Source organism: Aspergillus puulaauensis, chromosome 6, assembly GCF_016861865.1.
Source record: "Aspergillus puulaauensis MK2 DNA, chromosome 6, nearly complete sequence".
Classification (NCBI taxonomy): Eukaryota; Fungi; Ascomycota; class Eurotiomycetes; order Eurotiales; family Aspergillaceae; genus Aspergillus; species Aspergillus puulaauensis.
In genome coordinates, this window is record NC_054862.1 from 3079478 (window position 1) to 3096650 (window position 17173).

The window sequence follows — 17173 nt, forward strand, 5'->3', positions numbered from 1 at the left end:
CAGCCCCTGAGCGATATTGTGAGTGCAGTCCCCAGTCCACGAATGCGACAACTCCATTGCACAATGAAACGTACCTACGAGGTATTTAACGCGTAGCCCGAACTAGACACCTTGAAGCTGACTGTGCACAGAATGCGATCAGGCTCCTGGAGTCGAGGAAACGACCGGCACGACCCAAGACCCCAGCTTCCAGAGCCCCGATGGATCAGGAGGCGCCCACGAATAATCAAGCTTCGGTGAAGGGGATACCAAGCCTGTTGGGGATGTCGGAGTGGCTCGGAGCTTTAGGACACACTGTATGGGCGATCACTGGTTGATTTATCTAGTCTGGACGTTCTGACAAGACTTAGGACACCGAGATCGCCAGATTGAATCTCATTCATGTGAGTGGGACAAAGGGGAAAGGCAGCACATGCGCATTTACTCGGGGATTTCTCTCTGCCCATGGCCGTCGAACCGGATTCCCGCGGCGAGTTGGCCTTTATACCGGCCCGCATTTGATTTCGACGAGGGAACGAATACAGGTCGACGGCGGACCCATCACGCGAGAGTCCTTTGCGCAATACTTCTTTGAGGTGTGGGATTGCCTGATGGCCCCAAATCTGGAGCTTGACACAGGAGGAAGCACAGTCATTGCTGGCATGAAACCCCGGTACCTGCAGTTCATGGCTCTCTTGGCCTTCCACACTTTCATCCGCGAGCGAGTAGACGCGGCTATAATCGAAGTGAATCACGGTGGAGAATTTGATTCAACCAACGTGATACAAAGCCCTGTTGTCACTGGCATCTCTTCCCTTGGCTTGGACCATGTTGCCCAACTTGGATCGACACTTGAATCTATCGCTTGGCATAAATCTGGAATATTCAAATTTGGCGCACCGGCGTTTGCTGTAATTCAGGAACCAGGCCCTGCAGACGTTATGAGTCGTCGCGCGTTTGACAGGGGCACGACCGTAACATTCATATCGGCCAACGCCAGTCTTCCGCGCGATGCTGGTGTACTTGATGTCTCTGTCCAGCGACTGAATTGTTCTTTAGCCCTTGAGCTTGCAAAGGCCTTTGTGTCTGCCAAATCTCCTGGTTCCGTACTTAGTGACGAGGATGTTCAAACGGGCATCAGGGATTTTTCGTTGTTGGGGAGATTTCAGGTAATAAGTAATGGGGGTTTGCAATGGTTTGTCGATGGAGCGCACAACACCTTAAGCCTGGAAGAGGCTGCGAAGTGGTTCGTCAAGGCTACAATCCCAGGCCAGAATAACCGTTGGTACGTCCGCAACAACGATAACACACTTCTGCCTGCTAAACCTGCGCAGCTGTCGAGCGGTGGTTTTCAGTCATCACTCGCAAGGTCGAGATGGACTCGAGCTGGTGCAATGCTTGGCACAAGTTCTTCGCAGCCATAAATTCAGCCCGGAACGTGTTATATTCACGACGTATAAACACACGGATCCTGCAGGTATTGGTGAGTAACAAAGCCTAATATGTCCTCATTTCATGATCACCGAGATGACCTCAAATCTAGATCCAGCGGCGCCAGAAGAGATGGACTCGGAGCTCAAGGGTCTTCTCGCGGCATATGCGTCGGCCTGGAAAGAGGTGGATCCGCACACTGTTGTCACAATTGAACCATCCATTGAGACTGCCATCAACACGGTACGGCGACTCGGGAACTATGACGGTGGAATGCAGACTTTGATCACTGGAAGCTTGCATCTCGTTGGGGAAGCACTCGCTGTTTTGGATCCGTCGCTGCGGGAATGCAAATGCAAATAACCACAAGGGAGTCGTTGCGGGTTTGGTTAATCGACGTTATAGGGGACGGACCGCTTCCACTGGGCGTTGAATAGAAATGGGAATTAATTGAAGTATTTGAAGTAGCATCAAGTCTGCTCATTCCTCTCTCCCACTCGTGCACATGTAGTCGACGGGCCGGAAAAAGATACCACCGCCGCTAGTTCCAAGCGGGCATTGTGTACACTCCCCGCCGCAGGGGCCACGTCCAGCTCGACGGTCGGAAAGTGCATCAAGGAAGTGATCGAGGCGAACACCACGCCAGCATCCCAAGCCCCTACTTACATTGTCTCGTTATGCCAATGGTCCTATCTTCTCGTCATGGGTTAGCTTCACTCAGCACAGCGCCATAGATTGTCCTACCCCCGATGTATCCACGGAGCCGTCGGAAGAATGCCCCAATGCAAGGGATGGTAGGAATTTACCTGCAAGCCAGGTAGCGATTCCTCATTCTCAATGCAAGCCTTGAGCTTCAGGCAAATCCGCCTAAACCGCAGACTTTCAAGTCGCAGAAGCTCGGTGTCACAACGAAACTGTTGACAGTCAGGAACCTCGGCGAAGTCGGCGTCAAGACCACCACCATTGCATTCGAGCCCACACTGAACGAGCCGGAAAATGCAACTGGTCAGAAAGGTTACGGAGCCTTGACCGGCCCGCGAGCATTGTGGGCGATATTGGATCGAGAACAGTGGGATAAGCTCGGCTTCGTTCTTTTCTGCACTTTCCATCGGGACGAGATGCTATGGCAACAATTCCATGAGCAATATGAGTCGGCTCTACGCGAGGGTATCAACTCCGCCGGTCCGGGGCTTGCGGCGGATGACATACTGTCCAAGATCTAATTGGAGATCGTCTCTGATGATTGTGTGGAGAACAAAGCCCTCGAGCAAAGCACATTGGTCTATCGCTTTCTCAATGATATCCACCCAGGGCTCCAGACGAAGATGTGCTTGATTGTCGATGAAGAGAGTGTGGAATCCGTTATTTCTACAGACTCCCATGTACCCTTCGTCAAGGCCGTCGGTGTCATTCTTGGCACGGATGCGGAATCAGCCTTCCCACGGGTTATCAAGGTCGTCATTACCTCCTTGCTTGCCAGGTTTTACCCGGCTCTCGCCAAATGTGATACTGTATGGGACATTGCGCCAGACAATGGTATTATTTAGCTTGACTGGCCGGGTGGACTATAGTGTTGAGTAATTCATGTCTGGTTTAATATGTGACTCTACGCCGGCCGTACATCGTTGTGCCTCGATTCCTTATTAGAATTGTAACTATTCATCGTTAATACCTGCCTTGACCGAAATGCTGCTCTTTACATCGGAGTATGGCTTCCGTCGAGTTCTCTCCCGCATTGCGGGTTGACCTCATGTGTTCTCGGGAAAATATACAATGCACTACTGCGTGTCCTTGGCTGGTGAGATGTGCTTTTCGGCCAGTGCCCCTGCAACCTATATCTTATTGATCTAAGCTGATCCTAGAATAGGGGTAAACTCTGGAGAGTATGACAAGATTTGTTCATTTAATCAGCCAGTGATCTTGTACCACTGGCTGCTGAGATGTGAACTCTTGCGCACCAAGCTGCTGCGGCAATAGATGCAGGTTCATAGGCGGCCCACCAGGCTTTAAGGCAGACGTGCTTCCAATATCTGTCACCGGCTATATGGCTGTACCGCAACCATCCCTGTTTGACAGTCTAGATTGTAGCCGTCCTAAACTACTTGGACGTCAGCGTGACTTCCCCGACGGTTGCGGAACAGGAGACAGGTAGGCGGGGTGTACAAGAAAAGGGCATTTGCATTAAGCTCCATCCCAACGTTTCATTACGCTGGATGACTGTTACACCGTAACATATCACACGCTTTGGCATGGGGAACGGATATCGGCAGCAGACACTGTGCGCCGACAGGTTGAGTATTAATCGTGGCCACTTAAAAGGCGTCGCTGTCCACGCTGCCATCGCCCAGACAGCAGAAAGTTCATCGGCGAAATAACAATTTCTGGTAGCAGCCATGGCCATTATATCTGCCGCCTACGTGGTCTCCGTTCTCTCCCTTCTCCCGCAGAGCGGTGCGACATCTCTCAACACCGATGTGGCCGCGGCAGAATGCCTGACAAGCAGAACATACACGGTCACATTGGGAGACACATGTGCAAGAATCGCTAGAGCCCACCGCGTCCCACGGGGTTCATTGGTCTGGTTGAATGATGTGCAGCCGGACTGTTCGGATTTGCGCGGCATGCTTCCCATTCATAACGAGCTAATGGTTTCTAATGGATAAATAGCTGGTCAGACACTGTGCATACCGGAGTCCTGTGACCTCTACCCGGTTCTCCTTGGTGCTACATGTGTGGAAATCGCACAAGTCACCCATATTGGCGTTGATCAACTTTTCGCATGGAACGAGTTCCTCAATGAAGAATGTACGAACCTCCTAGCGGGAGATCAAGTATGCGTCGCCGAACCGCGCGCCAGTCCGAGCCCAACAACAACATTTATAACAGCAACTCTGCGTGCGCGGGACTACGCCACAGAGATAGTCAATCCCCCAGGAACTGTCCCAAAAGGAACGACTACGCGCTGCGGCCAGTACTACCAGATCAGGTCGGGTGACTACTGCAACTCCATCTCAGATCGATTTAGCATAGACCTCGATCTTTTCAAGGCCATCAACCCTTCCATCAATGCAGATTGTACCAATCTCGTGCCGGGTCTGTATTATTGCGTCTCGCCTACCTTGGACTGGGACCAAACAACCACCACTACTGTGACCTCCGCTTACAATACTGCCCCTGCGCCAACCCCGAGTGGGACAACTTCGCAGTGCTATGAGGTTGGCCCACTCCTTCCCTTTCCCCTGATAGAGCAACACTGACTAGATCGTCCAGTGGTATGTCGTTCAATCCGGGGATAGCTGTAATCGAATCGCATCTGTATATGGAATTTCTGTCGAGGATATTAGGCTTTGGAACCCGAGCCTGAAGGAGGACTGCTCCAACTTAAGGCCTGGTCTAGCATACTGTATACGAGGAGAGCCTGCGGACGGGCAATCACCAGCTTCAACCAGTGCAAAACCCACACCAGAGGTTGTTCACAGTGGGTGATATATGCCGCGAGTGACGAGATTACGTCTACATTAACCCAGAAGGACAGGACGCGAGGAATATGCAAAGTCATGAAACATGAATTTAGGAGACTAGGAGACTATTATCACGGTTGGCTAGTAGCTCAAGGGGAATACCAATTACTATATGGGCAGAACAGCCTTTTGCTTATGGGTTTCATAACAAGCCGAACGAAGGACATTGATAGATCTTGGTGAGTTTAATCATTGTAACGCGGCATGGTAGTAGGGCATGACTGACCAAGACCCGTAGAGAAGCTGTAGGCTCCTGGAGCTAATATTATCCTAGCTGAGACCGTCACGGAAAGTGAGCGCTTTCCACCCCCAGTGTTCCTCAACCTTCCGCTCCCATCCACAACACAAAGTCACCAACCATCCTGCCCTCTCCGTTCCCCAATGGCCATAACGAGTCATCAAGGCGGCTGGCTGTGTACAATACCGCTATGTTGGCATCGCTCCCGAACAAAGTTCTCATTGGCATCACCGACTTCCTTGGTGACCAGAAGGACCGCGTGCACCTTGCGGCCTCTTGCCGCCACTTCCGCAAAATTTTGCTTCCTTACGCGTTTAATTCAATCTCCTTGAACTCCACTTGTGAATGGACCCTCAGCTGCTTGGTTCATACCCTACTTCAGCAACCTAGATGCGGAGCAGCAGTACGCTCCCTGTCACTGACTGTGGGCCGTTGCAGACACTCACGAAAGGTTCGTTTTGACCGAGAACTTTTGACTCGTGCCCTGCAACGCATCGCCCATACGGAGGAGGAACTGGTGAAGTGGCGTGATAACCTTGAAGGGAAGTCCACTGAAGCATCGGATTTGTATAGCGAAGGTGCCTGGCTTGATTACCTTGAAGAGAAGTCCACTGATGAATGGGGTTTGTATACCAAGGATGCTTGGCGTGCGGTCCTGCTCATTTTGGTGCCCAATCTTGAGACGCTGAACATCGAATGGCATCCTTCAGAAAAATACACCCAGAAAGTTTTCAGCAGAGCGTTGAACCATGAAAAGCCATTTGACACCCGCCCCGCGTTTACCCGACTCAGAAGCATCTCAATTCAGGAATGGGAGTACGATGATACTCTCATCAAGGCATGTGATATTGTCAATTCCTTCCGATTCCCGTCCCTGCGACAGTTCTCCTGTTACGGGGTTGCGGACTTTGCAGATGACGACGAAGTCTCTAGAATCACCAAGCTTGGGGCTTTCTCCAAGGTAACCGATATCGCCTTCTATAACAGCAACTCGACGAATGGGTTTTCGAGCTTCGTGATTGCCTGCGAAAATCTTCAGTCCTTTGTCTATGAGCACATATTTTTGGCTGAATGGGGGGAATCTTGCAACCCGCCAGCCATCTTTAAAACCCTGCTCCACCACAAAGATACCCTCGTCAAACTCCATGTATACAACGCTGAGGTGGAAGACGAGCCGTCTGAGAATGCATTTTTCGGCTCACTGTCAAACTTCGCTGTTCTGAAAGACCTGCGACTTCGTGCCACTAATCTCCTCGACTGGGACCGCGAGGGGAAAGTCTCAAAAAACCACCTCTTTTCCGTGCTGCCAGCATCCCTAGTATCGTTGACAATTGAGAACTTCGACGAGTGTCCGAACGTGAAAAATATGGTTGAACAGCTTGGGGACATCTTGCGAAACGGCATGGGTAATTTCTCACTTCTAGAAAGCCTAGAGATTGGCGGATTCTTTCTAGATCCGGAAAATGATTCGCCCAACGACGTTATTCGTCCAGAATTGAAGCCTGTTATGGCTCTTCTGAGCGATGCCTGTGGATCGAGCGGAGTTGAGTTTGTAATGCGCGACATCAGCTATTGATTGATTCCGGCGTATATCGAAGCGACTGTACCGTCATTGCATCCGAGTTGGCATGGCGGGTGGTTTGAAAGTTGCCATGTTGTAAGATTGAGGACAGTTTCACTATGCCAAGTATCCTTACGCTATCCGGATTACTTGACTTTTGCTGAATGTTCTAGTAGCTGTCTATGTGTTTTATTTAATTATCTCATCATTGTCTACCTCAAGTAACGGTAACTAGAGGACGTACCTGTCACATTCTCAGAAAAGTAGTAATAAAAAAAATAATCAGGGAATTAAGCCACATATAAAATATAACGAATACTGCTTTGTCTACCGATTAAGACTACACGAGGCATACAGAACGCCTCTCACTAACCAGAGAGCACCGTCTATGGAAATTACAGCAGCCTGTGTCAGAACAGATTACATCTACCCCAGAACGCAAAGTCTAGCAGGCCCTAATGACTACCCAAGCCAACGCGATGGCGCTAGGCTAGCCCTTGCGTCGGGACTCTTACGCTTTCCACATGGCTTTGGCGCTTTTTGGGGTGATCATGTTGGTTAGGGCTCGCCATACTGCGGCAGGGTCATACCGCGGACCCCGTTCGGTAGATAAATATAGGTTAAACTTGTCTAATTGGTCACAAATAGCAGGGACTCTCTGTAAGGCTATGACAGGCGGGATCAACGGGGTGGACTGGAAGCTGTTGCGTTGGGCGCCTTTTCTGTACGGCCACCTGGGATGCAGCATGCCGTGTGGCCGAGACATCCATTTCCTTGTCCAGCCTCTTTGCTTGGAATGGACCACGGAGATCGGCTTGGCTCGCTGATGACAATTAAAACCTTTTCTTTGTTGGCCAATTGTTCGGTCATCAAAGAGAGCAGTGCTGTTCCATGTCTCAGTGAGCGAATGATGGCCAATCAGGTCCGTATACCGGAGTGCAGTACTTATACTTAGCACAAAGGCAAACTATCGTATACTAGATTCAGAGGCGTTCAAATGGCGTCCAGGCTCCTACGGCTTCCACATGCTGCAATTATAAAGGCCTCCTACGTTCATCGCGGAAGGATCCCACCGCTGCACTCCTTGCCTCCTACCTCTGAACATGGCTGTATTATCCGCAACCAGGAACCATGCCAACATGCGCCGGTCTGCGGAGTTTGTTATCCAACACATGATGACGTTGAAACGGTTTGCAAACGCTCGGGTCCTGTTCGTGGGACGTTTCGCAGAGCAACATCACCTTGATCTTACGGAAACAGACTACCCCTTCCGGGTCAGTTATCCACCTTGCATAGGATGTCTGGCGCCTAACTAACCCTATCTTCCCACAGAATATCGGCATATGCCTCGAGCTGGACGACCAAGACCAACTACAGAACCCACCGGAAAATCTCGGCGAGGATCTGTGCACCTCGTTTCCCGACCGTTTCTTCGAGGTGGACACGCCTGATATTGTCGCGGACATAACGCCCAATTCGCGTATAACCCTGATGCCCCCTAGCAGGGTGAGTAGCATGAAGCGTGGGCTCTCCGGTACTAGACCGTTTGCATGATAACAATTTTCACAGCTACCCTTCACGCCTCCCTTGGTGCCCCTGGCCGAAGTCGCCAACAACCTGGACTCCGGAATAACGAGCAAGATTGACACGCTATGTCTCGCTATCCACGCGGTGTCAAATGAGCACGATTTGTACGAAAAGGCTGTTAGGAGCCACGCAATCCGTCTTGCAGAGTCCCTGATCACAGCGCATTCTCCTAAGCTGGAGTTGGCAGACCGCCAACGTCGAGTCGTCTTGGATGCCCTTCCGGGGTTCGTGGGATACTCTGACCATGACCTGTCATGGTGGAGAGATCACATTATATGGAGAGGACTGATGCCCGATCGTCCACGTGCGAGCCTCAGCCCTCGTTCACTTTCTGTTTTCTTCTTACGTTTTGTTCTTCCACTTTTTATTGTCCCTTTAATTGGGCTTCCGCTTTTTGCTCACGGATGCTGTATCAAGTTCCATCCATCCTAGCCGCGGTTGTTTGGAGGGGATGTTTGTCTTTATCCAACCCTTGTACGCTCCTCAGCAGCACATAAGGCAACTAGTGAAGTTTTTCCCCATGTTCCAATAGCCGAGAAATGCCTGTAAGAAAACGACAGGTTCCACAGTGGAGCTTGTAGCATTAACGAACTGACGGGATATAAATGCTGCAGTTCTGTTCCTGTTCTGTTTCCTTCTTCCATGCTATACTATCAACCACCAAAAACAGCAAACAGCGACAGAATTAGCCAATAACATGGACTCGGAACCTGCAGTTGGCGCTAGGCTGGCGGCGACTCTGTCATATCTGTTCGACAACGCACTGCAAGCTGCATCTGTCTCATCAACTGATTGTGCTGTGTGAGCGGCTGATTGCAGGTCGTTCGCTGCCACGGAACGCACCCAAAATCGACGTTCGTGATTGGTCCATTGGTCAGTCCTCTTCATGGCGTTGTTGGCTGGGCTGGTAAGGCGTACTTAACACCCCATCCTGTCCTCTTATGGCATACACAATGAGCCTTCCTTTGTTAATTTGAGTATTGAACTGTCAGTCCTTAGCTTGCCGACAATTCCGGTTGCAACAGTATCTCCGTTAGTAATTAACAGCTTTAATAAGCATCTAAATGTAGACATAGCTAAGTGAATTAAGGATATCATATAACATTATTGGCTAATTTCGTACTTTAGAGAATAGATTCAGTCGCGCTTCACCCTTAGTCCCCTGGGCGGTTTGTTTCATTGCTTTAGGCCGGATCGCAAGCCCGTCATCACTAATGTTCACAGAAGCTGAGGGGGTGTCAGGAAGGAAATTGCGAGGAAGCAGCCTGTGTAACAAAATATTGAGTTCACTCAGAGACGCAAAGTGCAGCCCCTGCGCCAGAGCTGTTGTGGGGCCACCCGCCAATCCCAGCTTGACGTCTTTCTTTTGTTGATTTTCAGGAACGGGCAATCCAAGTCAGCTCACGGGATCCATTCGCTGCTTGGTGTGATGCGGTGTCAGGGAAGGATGATTTATTTAGCGTCTCGGTCCATCCTCGTGAGCATCACTTTGACTTAGAGCTTTCCTTCGGGCCAGGTTCGGGTGAGAGATTTGCTTGGCTGCCATCTGACTGGCTGGGATACACTTTCGGGGCTTTTGCTCACCCTCTGCATCACTGTTACACAGGATCACCCAGGCCGGCCCCCTGGTATCCGCGTACGGATCTAAGCGGGCAAATTCCGGTACTACCATGTATTCTCTTCTACTGTGCGCAGTATGTACAGGTTTGATGAAATAGATAAATAGGGCTGAGCCGACAGCTTACCGGGTTGCAGACATCCTGCCTATCTATGGCCATTATCACCTCAGTTCAACCACGCCCAGGACGCTAAGTGAGCCATGTCTCGGCGTCCCCGGTGGCATATGGACGGAAACAGACAGACGGAACCATATTCGACTGAGATATCTCTCTCAGGATTGTTCCCAGGGTATTGATTCCAGAGACACCTCCAGTCGTGCGTGTTATATTGTCTCTGTTTCTCTTTGGGAAATTGATAGTCGCCGATACCAGTGAGGCCCGGCCCACATAATTTGCGATATGCAGAAATGTTTGATCCGGCCTGCTTCCTGTGTCCGAATTCTATACCCAATAAATGTAGACTGGTCAGGTCTATACGCGCACCCTTACCCTATCATGCTCGTTATTGCATTCATAGGCGCAAGGATGCGGCGATCGAATATTCTAGAAGGCGTTGTCTTGTCGCCATAAACTTGGTAAAGGCTAGCCATGCTGACGGACCGTGGGAGGTTCCTGAGACCAGGGTGAACCTTCCACTGCCGGGTGCCATCGCCTGCAATCCTGATGTGCCCGGGATCTACTTTGTAGTGTCTCTTTCTTATGACTGCGGATTCCAGAAGAGACATTCTGGCACAAGGAAAGTGAAATGCTTGTATACTCCATTGAAATGACCGTGAACTACGTCCAGCGGGGGGGAGGGGGGGGATGCTCTGTTGCAAGAATGCAGAGTGAAACTGCTCGAGCTTTGCAAGGTATAAAGACTTGCCATTGACCCTGTCCCAGGTTGATAATGGAAACATTCTTAACCCTGCTTCCCTGCATTCTAATTCATACCTTAGCTCATTCAGCAGGGCCAACCGGCCCGCAATCCGTAATACAGCAACTGCGCTGCTTGACGACATGTCTTTTTGGGACTGGTTCGCCACCGGTGAAGTCCTCTTTCTGGGTCGTTTTGCTGAGGCTCACCACTTGCCCAACACTCCAACCCCCAATGTCAGTTTCCCAATTTACGTTTCATATCTGATCTCTAACACATCCTCCTGGGGCAGGTGATCGAAGTATGCCTCAACTTGGACGACAAAACCAGGGTTCAGAACCCGGCCAGCCTTATGGCCGATCTTATGGCCAGCCAACGCTTTATCGACACTCAGCCACCTGGACAAACAATCATTGACAAGTGGAACGGAACCCGAATTACTTTCATTGATGCATCCACGGTGAGGACTATCAACCTGCGCTCCCGAGATTGACGCGCTTGTGATGTTAACATTGATTATAGTTGCCATACCGACCTCCCATGGTACCGCTTGCCCAGGCCAGATCCAACTTTGATTCTGCAATCGCCGACTCACTTGATTTGATAGCACTCGGCATCTTCGAAGTCGCCGCGGGAACCGACATTGACGATCCCGTTCTTGGGCCTACCATTACTCGTCTTGCAAAACGCATTATCACACCGGACTCCCCTTTGTTGATGTTTTCAGATACGCAGCGAGAACTTGTGCTAGGACATCTGACCGGTTTCGTGTGTCATTCTGGGAAATCCAGGCTTTGGTGGAAGTCTCGTATTGTTCCAAGGGGAGCTCCGATGTTGGATCGTGTGCTTGCAAGGTCAGCTCGTTTTTTTATTTAGCAGTGATCTCAGGAAGCATGTTCCCGATGTACTTGGACACAGTACGACGTGTGATCACACCATTTGCGTCTGGGGGGGCTCTTTGTATGTAGCAGTTTTCGTTTCATCTTGTTGCTATTTGAACTCTCCGGATAGGTAGTTCACTCGACTGAAAGGGCCCCAAAGCCGGTAAAAAGAGACTATTATACCAGGAATATCCTCTTGTTTCTTTGCGTGAGCCAGGCATTTATACCTAAACCTCCACCTTCGACACGTTTCAAGGGAACACCTTGGAGCAGGATAGTTTCTTTATTACTCCTGGGTCGCTTTCTTGTCTTGAAACGCCCGGCTTTCTCTTTCAGGACTAGTAGAAATGGTGACTATATTCAGAAAGGGCATCCCTTCGTTGTAGGATCAAGGCCTGACCAAACGGGGAATCCATGAGGGAAGAATTGTTAATATATGGAGACACAGAAACATAAATAGCCCAGTCCCACGCAGATACTCTTGCCCTAACTATCCGCGTTGTTCTATTCCCAAATAGCCCCTGCGTTTCACCAAACAAAAGAAAACCAACACTCAACTCCTGGATCTAACGATATGGCTGCAAGCCCAGAATTCATTGCATACACATTTGACAAAGCGACAAACCCAATCGGCTATGTTCTCTGGGGATGGGCTCCACTCAGTGCCATTCAGAAAACCTTTAGATTTCCGGTTAATCTCTTTCATTTTCCCCTTCGAGAGCAGAGGTCACTAATTGCGCGCATAATAGGAACTCGAATTCGTCATTCCCCAAAAGTATATCAAAGCAGCTGCCGACTTACTGGTCACTTCTGGATACGCCAAATGCACGGATCCGTCCTGTAATGAGCTAACCAACGACCGGACTCCTGGTGTAAATCACCCCGCGGAGGTCATTGTAGCGTGGAACCGATTTCATGCGGTTGGCGTCTCTCACTTCCACATGAAAGATGACTTTGTCGTTCATCTTTTACCACAGTCCAACATTATCCCCTGGCTCCCCGAAATACAGCCAGGGCCACCTGCCGATGACGATGCAGACCTGATGCTCACTACTGACCGTACCCTTCCAGCTGCAGCTGAGAATGGGCCATCTGGAGCTTGGAGGCGCCGTTATCCTGTCAAGATCTTAAACCCGGATTCTTTTACCGAGTCTGTACTGTGGCTATTTTGTCGGGATTTCGAGCATGATGAAGACCTTTCCGACAGATGGTGCGACATGAAAATGGCCTTAAGGGACGATGCCATGTTCACGAAGTGCCTGCGGCCGGAGCTTCGAGCTGCGTGGGCCTGCTACAATCGCCGCGACGAGTATTACGCGATACATATGTACCGCGAGATCCTGTTGCTGCGCGAGCGACTAATTGCAGATGGTCGGCTTCCGAAAAACCTGCCAGTTATCGACATTGCTGAGTATCAAGATCCTGTGAGCGAGTATTACGGTCTGGCCCCACCGGTATAGGAAAGATGGACTTCTAACATCTGTTTGTCCTGTTGCCCTTTGTTTTGTTCGATGTTGCGCTGTTCTTAGATTACTTTTCCCCCTGGCGCCTAGCATCCGCTATAATAACAGTCATAAAACAACTGTAATGTTCATGTATTCCTTTATTTGTTAAGTAGGCAACCCAGCTGCTAGTGCTCACTCTGCCTGATTATTGCCGGTTGTTCCGGATTGCAACACCGTCATCTTATCTGATCTTTATCTGATCATCTAATCTGATTGTATGGTTAAGAGCCTGTAATTCCCAGGCCCGGATTCACTTTCTCTAACACAATCCCAGGCCCAATTCACGTTCTAACACAATCACAGGCCCGGATTAGTTCTTTAAGACAGCCTCTCAGCAATGCCAGACGCCATCACCCCTGTTCCCCCAACGGACGTCGAGCTGGCCGCGATCCAGAGCAATGCCAGCAAAGACAGCGACCGGTTCCTAGTCGTCTTTGCAGAGCCGTATGACACTGACAACCCCAAAGACTGGCCCACCGGGCGCAAATGGGCTGTCACCGATGTCCTCGCAACCACTGGCTTCAACCGCATCATGGTCTCCACCATCGTAGCGCCCGCACTGTCAACGATGGCAGCAGAGCTCGATATGAACTCCGCTGAGTCCGCCATGGCCCTCTCGATCTACCTGCTGGCGACCGCGATCGGGCCGCTATTTATCGGGCCCTTGTCTGAGGTCTACGGCCGGAAACACATCCTTCACGCGTCCAATATCTGGTTTTTGGTCTGGAATCTGGTCTGTGGGTTTGCAAACACCAAGCAGGTGTTGATCGCATCTCGCTTTCTTGCTGGCTTCGGGGCTAGTGCTATTTATGCTCTCGCGTCTGGTGTTCTGTCGGACGTCTGGCGACCTGAGCAGCGCGGCCGCTCTCTCGGTGTTTACCTGCTTATTCCCTTGCTCGGCGCCGCTGTTGGTATGCATCCATCTCCAAAAGGATGATAATGATGATGAACTAACCGTTCGATAGGCCCCATAATCGGCGGCTTCATGGCTGGTCGTACCACCTGGCGCTGGATATTCTGGTCTACGTCTGTCTTCCAGGCCGTGATGATCCTGGTTTCGTTCAGCGTGTTCCGTGAAACGTACGGGCCGCTGATTCTCAGGTCTCGAGCTGAGCGACTTCGCCGCGAGACCGGTGAAAGGCGCTATCAGACTCTAGACGAGCGCCTCCATGGAGACAAATCCCCCTGGGCGGTTCTTGGACGAGCGTTGATACGGCCCCTCCGTCTGCTCGTATTCCATCCCATCGTCCAGATTTCCTCGGTCATTGCGGCGTTTGACTACGGCATCCTCTACATCGTCATGTCGACCTTCTCGCAGCTCTGGACCCGACACTACGGCCAACCAGTCCAACTCAGTGGACTGCATTACATGGCCTGTGCGCTTGGTGAAGTCGTAGGTTCTCAGATCACCTCGCGGCTAATGGACGGTCTATATCGCCGCTGGACCGTTCGCTGGCAGCGCCCCCATACCCCAGAAGCGCGACTACCCACAATTCTATTCGGTGCAGTCCTCGGCCCCCTCGGTCTGTTCATGTACGGCTGGGTATCGCAATACCGTCTGCACTGGGCCATTGTCGATCTTGGCATAGCAATAACCATGCTGGGTATGCAGAGCAACGCGATGCCCCTGCAGGCGTATGTGATGGAGTCTTACCCAGACCATACTAGTAGTGCGTCCGCAGCCACCCAGTTCTTGCGCAGTCTTACGGCATTCCTGTTTCCGCTTTTTGCGCCGCGCATGTATCATGTTCTGGGGTATGGCTGGGCGAATAGTGCCCTGGCTTTTGGGGGCCTTATCCTCGGGGTGCCGGCGCCGTTTGTGCTGTGGTTCTTTGGGGCGAGACTCAGGGCACGGGCGCAGTCTAGCTACTAGATAGATTCTGTGATGTAGACTGATGTGTTTCTTTTCCTTCGGGCCTTTGGATGTACTTTCCGAACCTTGTCTCATTGTGTCCCTTACTTGGCAGGTTCATGGACCTGGGGTTATTGTCCTTGTTTTCTTCTTTCGGCAAACCCGTCTGGTGCTTAAATAGCCGGCCTTTCATTTATGCAGTACAAACACTACATCGCTCTCGTTCAGTAAGATATTAATGGTCAAAAGGGTCTATCCAGTAGTGTAGGTTGCAGCCTCAGGCTCCATTCCCCTGCAGGAACCGAGTGCACAAGAGGTACCAGGAACAGCACACTTTACTCAGTACACCCGACAAGCCATTTCCAAATTTTGTTGATAATTTACTCCTACTCGGATGAGTAATTCTTTAACTGAATAATAGCCATCACCCAAGGTTACTGCTGGTTCACCAACCTTGGTGAGTGAAACTATGCAGCACTGCTGACAAATGTGGCATCGGGTGGGGCGCAATGTCTTCACTCTTGAGTCTTCCCCTCCTCTCAACACACCCACATCAAATTCGATATAATAAGGAATAATGGACGTCCACGTCGTCTCCAAATCCAACAACAGCCAGCATGCAACCTTCTCACTCCCCACCCCATCATCCCAGGAGAACCCTCCCCTAAAACCATCTTCTGTGCGCGTGCGCGCAACCCTGCTGGGCCTGACCTCTAACAACCTCTCCTACGCCCGCGGCGGAACCCGGCTGCACTGGTGGGATGCATACCCCGTCCCACCCACGTCCCCGGCCCCATACAACGACTCCTCAGAATGGGGCATCGTGCCGGCCTGGGGTCTTGCGAGCGTGACTGACAGTTCCATTCCTGATCTGCCCGCGGGGACTACGCTTTACGGGTTCTGGCCGACATCGGCACTTCCTGTAGATCTGGAACTACGGCCCGCCGAGGCAGAGGCAGGGGCAGGGGTACGGGGGCACTGGAGGGAGGTTTCATCGCGCCGGAGCAGTCTAATGGCCCTGTATAATCGGTACAGGGTGTTTGAGACGGGTGGGAAGGATCTGGAGGAGTTTGGGTGGGATGTTACGGTCGGCGCGATTATGATGGCCGGGTATGTATTGAGCGAGTATGTTTTCACGCCGGACCCGGTGAATCATCCGCCGGTGCATCCGTTGACTGAGAGCGAGGAGTGGACGGTTGAGGACGCGGATTTGTCCAAGACGGTGTTTGTGAGTTTGGCGGCGTCGACCAAGACAGCGCGCACGGTGGCGTATAATTTCTTCTGCAGGCCGCGGAACACGGGCCCGTTAGCGTTTTTGCAGGTTACGTCGAAGCCGAAGGATATCTTGGAGGCTGCGGAGAAGTTTATCCCACAGTTTCCGGTTGGGGCGATTGCGTATGAGGATGTTGTTTCTTCTGGGAGGTGGATTGCGAGACTGAGGCCTGAGAGGGTCGTTGTTGCGGACTTTGGGGCGCGGGATGGAGCGTTGGACGGCCTTGTCAAGTCTATTGAGAGTACGCCCGAGTTGCAGTCAATTAAGGTTACGGTTCTGGCAGTAGGGAATCAGCAAAAGGTATGTTGGATGCCTTTACTTCAACCTAGATATCTCCAAACTAAATTGAGCAGGTCTACACTCCGGAGGAACTCCAGGCCTCGCAAGAGCACTTCGTCTCTCTCAACAAGCTCCAGATGAACACATCTCCAATCCAAGAAACCGCGGCAAGGCACCGCGGCCTAGGCCTTTACCATGAAGAGCTCCAAAAACGGTGGGATCACTGGCTCAAGAACCGCGAGTGCGCGGCGCCCGATTTGAGTCTTGTCTGGGGCAGGGGGATAGTCGGAACGGAGGGGATGGAAGGGGGCTGGGAGGCATTATGCCAGAGTAAGGTCCGGCCAAGCGAAGCCTTAGTATACCGGGTTTAAGTTGTTGTGGTCATGTACAGATCTAGGTGTTAGCGTTGCATTCTACTGTTGCAATAAATCATATCCATACCTTCACTGGGGCGTTATTCGCCTCTTGACTGGTTCTACCTTTATTTCAAATGGAAACTCATCGGCATTCTGCTACCCCTTTTTTGTTTTTTTTGTCTTTTGTTGGTGGGTCTGGCCGACAATGCATACATATATATCCTCATCGGGACCG

At 51.1% G+C, this 17173-nt stretch overlaps 9 protein-coding genes across 9 annotated transcripts; all 9 read left to right on the forward strand.

Moving 5' to 3' along the window:
* Positions 1 to 63: 63 nt before the first annotated feature.
* APUU_61234S (putative tetrahydrofolylpolyglutamate synthase) lies at positions 64 to 1773 on the forward strand (the record flags this gene model as incomplete). Its single annotated transcript, XM_041694554.1, has 5 exons — positions 64 to 81; positions 132 to 296; positions 351 to 1264; positions 1314 to 1462; positions 1523 to 1773. 5 exons carry the CDS (start codon positions 64 to 66, stop codon positions 1771 to 1773), a joined length of 1497 nt encoding a protein of 498 aa, XP_041560372.1.
* A 411-nt stretch (positions 1774 to 2184) lies between these two features.
* On the forward strand, positions 2185 to 2633 carry APUU_61235S (uncharacterized protein; the record flags this gene model as incomplete). Its single annotated transcript, XM_041694555.1, has 2 exons — positions 2185 to 2204; positions 2255 to 2633. 2 exons carry the CDS (start codon positions 2185 to 2187, stop codon positions 2631 to 2633), a joined length of 399 nt encoding a protein of 132 aa, XP_041560373.1.
* A 102-nt stretch (positions 2634 to 2735) lies between these two features.
* APUU_61236S (uncharacterized protein) lies at positions 2736 to 2957 on the forward strand (the record flags this gene model as incomplete). The annotated part of the gene is made up of 1 exon (XM_041694556.1): positions 2736 to 2957. The coding sequence occupies one exon, from the start codon at positions 2736 to 2738 to the stop codon at positions 2955 to 2957; it is 222 nt and encodes a 73-aa protein (XP_041560374.1).
* An 846-nt stretch (positions 2958 to 3803) lies between these two features.
* On the forward strand, positions 3804 to 4667 carry APUU_61237S (uncharacterized protein; the record flags this gene model as incomplete). Its single annotated transcript, XM_041694557.1, has 2 exons — positions 3804 to 4014; positions 4078 to 4667. 2 exons carry the CDS (start codon positions 3804 to 3806, stop codon positions 4665 to 4667), a joined length of 801 nt encoding a protein of 266 aa, XP_041560375.1.
* Positions 4668 to 5359: 692 nt separating this feature from the next.
* APUU_61238S (uncharacterized protein) lies at positions 5360 to 6745 on the forward strand (the record flags this gene model as incomplete). Its single annotated transcript, XM_041694559.1, has 1 exon — positions 5360 to 6745. One exon carries the CDS (start codon positions 5360 to 5362, stop codon positions 6743 to 6745), a length of 1386 nt encoding a protein of 461 aa, XP_041560376.1.
* Positions 6746 to 7869: 1124 nt separating this feature from the next.
* APUU_61239S (uncharacterized protein) lies at positions 7870 to 8749 on the forward strand (the record flags this gene model as incomplete). Its single annotated transcript, XM_041694560.1, has 3 exons — positions 7870 to 8004; positions 8063 to 8236; positions 8300 to 8749. The coding sequence occupies 3 exons, from the start codon at positions 7870 to 7872 to the stop codon at positions 8747 to 8749; spliced, it is 759 nt and encodes a 252-aa protein (XP_041560377.1).
* A 2186-nt stretch (positions 8750 to 10935) lies between these two features.
* APUU_61240S (uncharacterized protein) lies at positions 10936 to 13133 on the forward strand (the record flags this gene model as incomplete). Its single annotated transcript, XM_041694561.1, has 4 exons — positions 10936 to 11028; positions 11085 to 11252; positions 11315 to 11560; positions 12423 to 13133. The coding sequence occupies 4 exons, from the start codon at positions 10936 to 10938 to the stop codon at positions 13131 to 13133; spliced, it is 1218 nt and encodes a 405-aa protein (XP_041560378.1).
* Positions 13134 to 13515: 382 nt separating this feature from the next.
* On the forward strand, positions 13516 to 15051 carry APUU_61241S (MFS transporter; the record flags this gene model as incomplete). The annotated part of the gene is made up of 2 exons (XM_041694562.1): positions 13516 to 14089; positions 14144 to 15051. 2 exons carry the CDS (start codon positions 13516 to 13518, stop codon positions 15049 to 15051), a joined length of 1482 nt encoding a protein of 493 aa, XP_041560379.1.
* A 556-nt stretch (positions 15052 to 15607) lies between these two features.
* Positions 15608 to 16953, forward strand: APUU_61242S (DUF2855 family protein; the record flags this gene model as incomplete). The annotated part of the gene is made up of 2 exons (XM_041694563.1): positions 15608 to 16603; positions 16657 to 16953. The coding sequence occupies 2 exons, from the start codon at positions 15608 to 15610 to the stop codon at positions 16951 to 16953; spliced, it is 1293 nt and encodes a 430-aa protein (XP_041560380.1).
* Between the last annotated feature and the right edge of the window lie 220 nt (positions 16954 to 17173).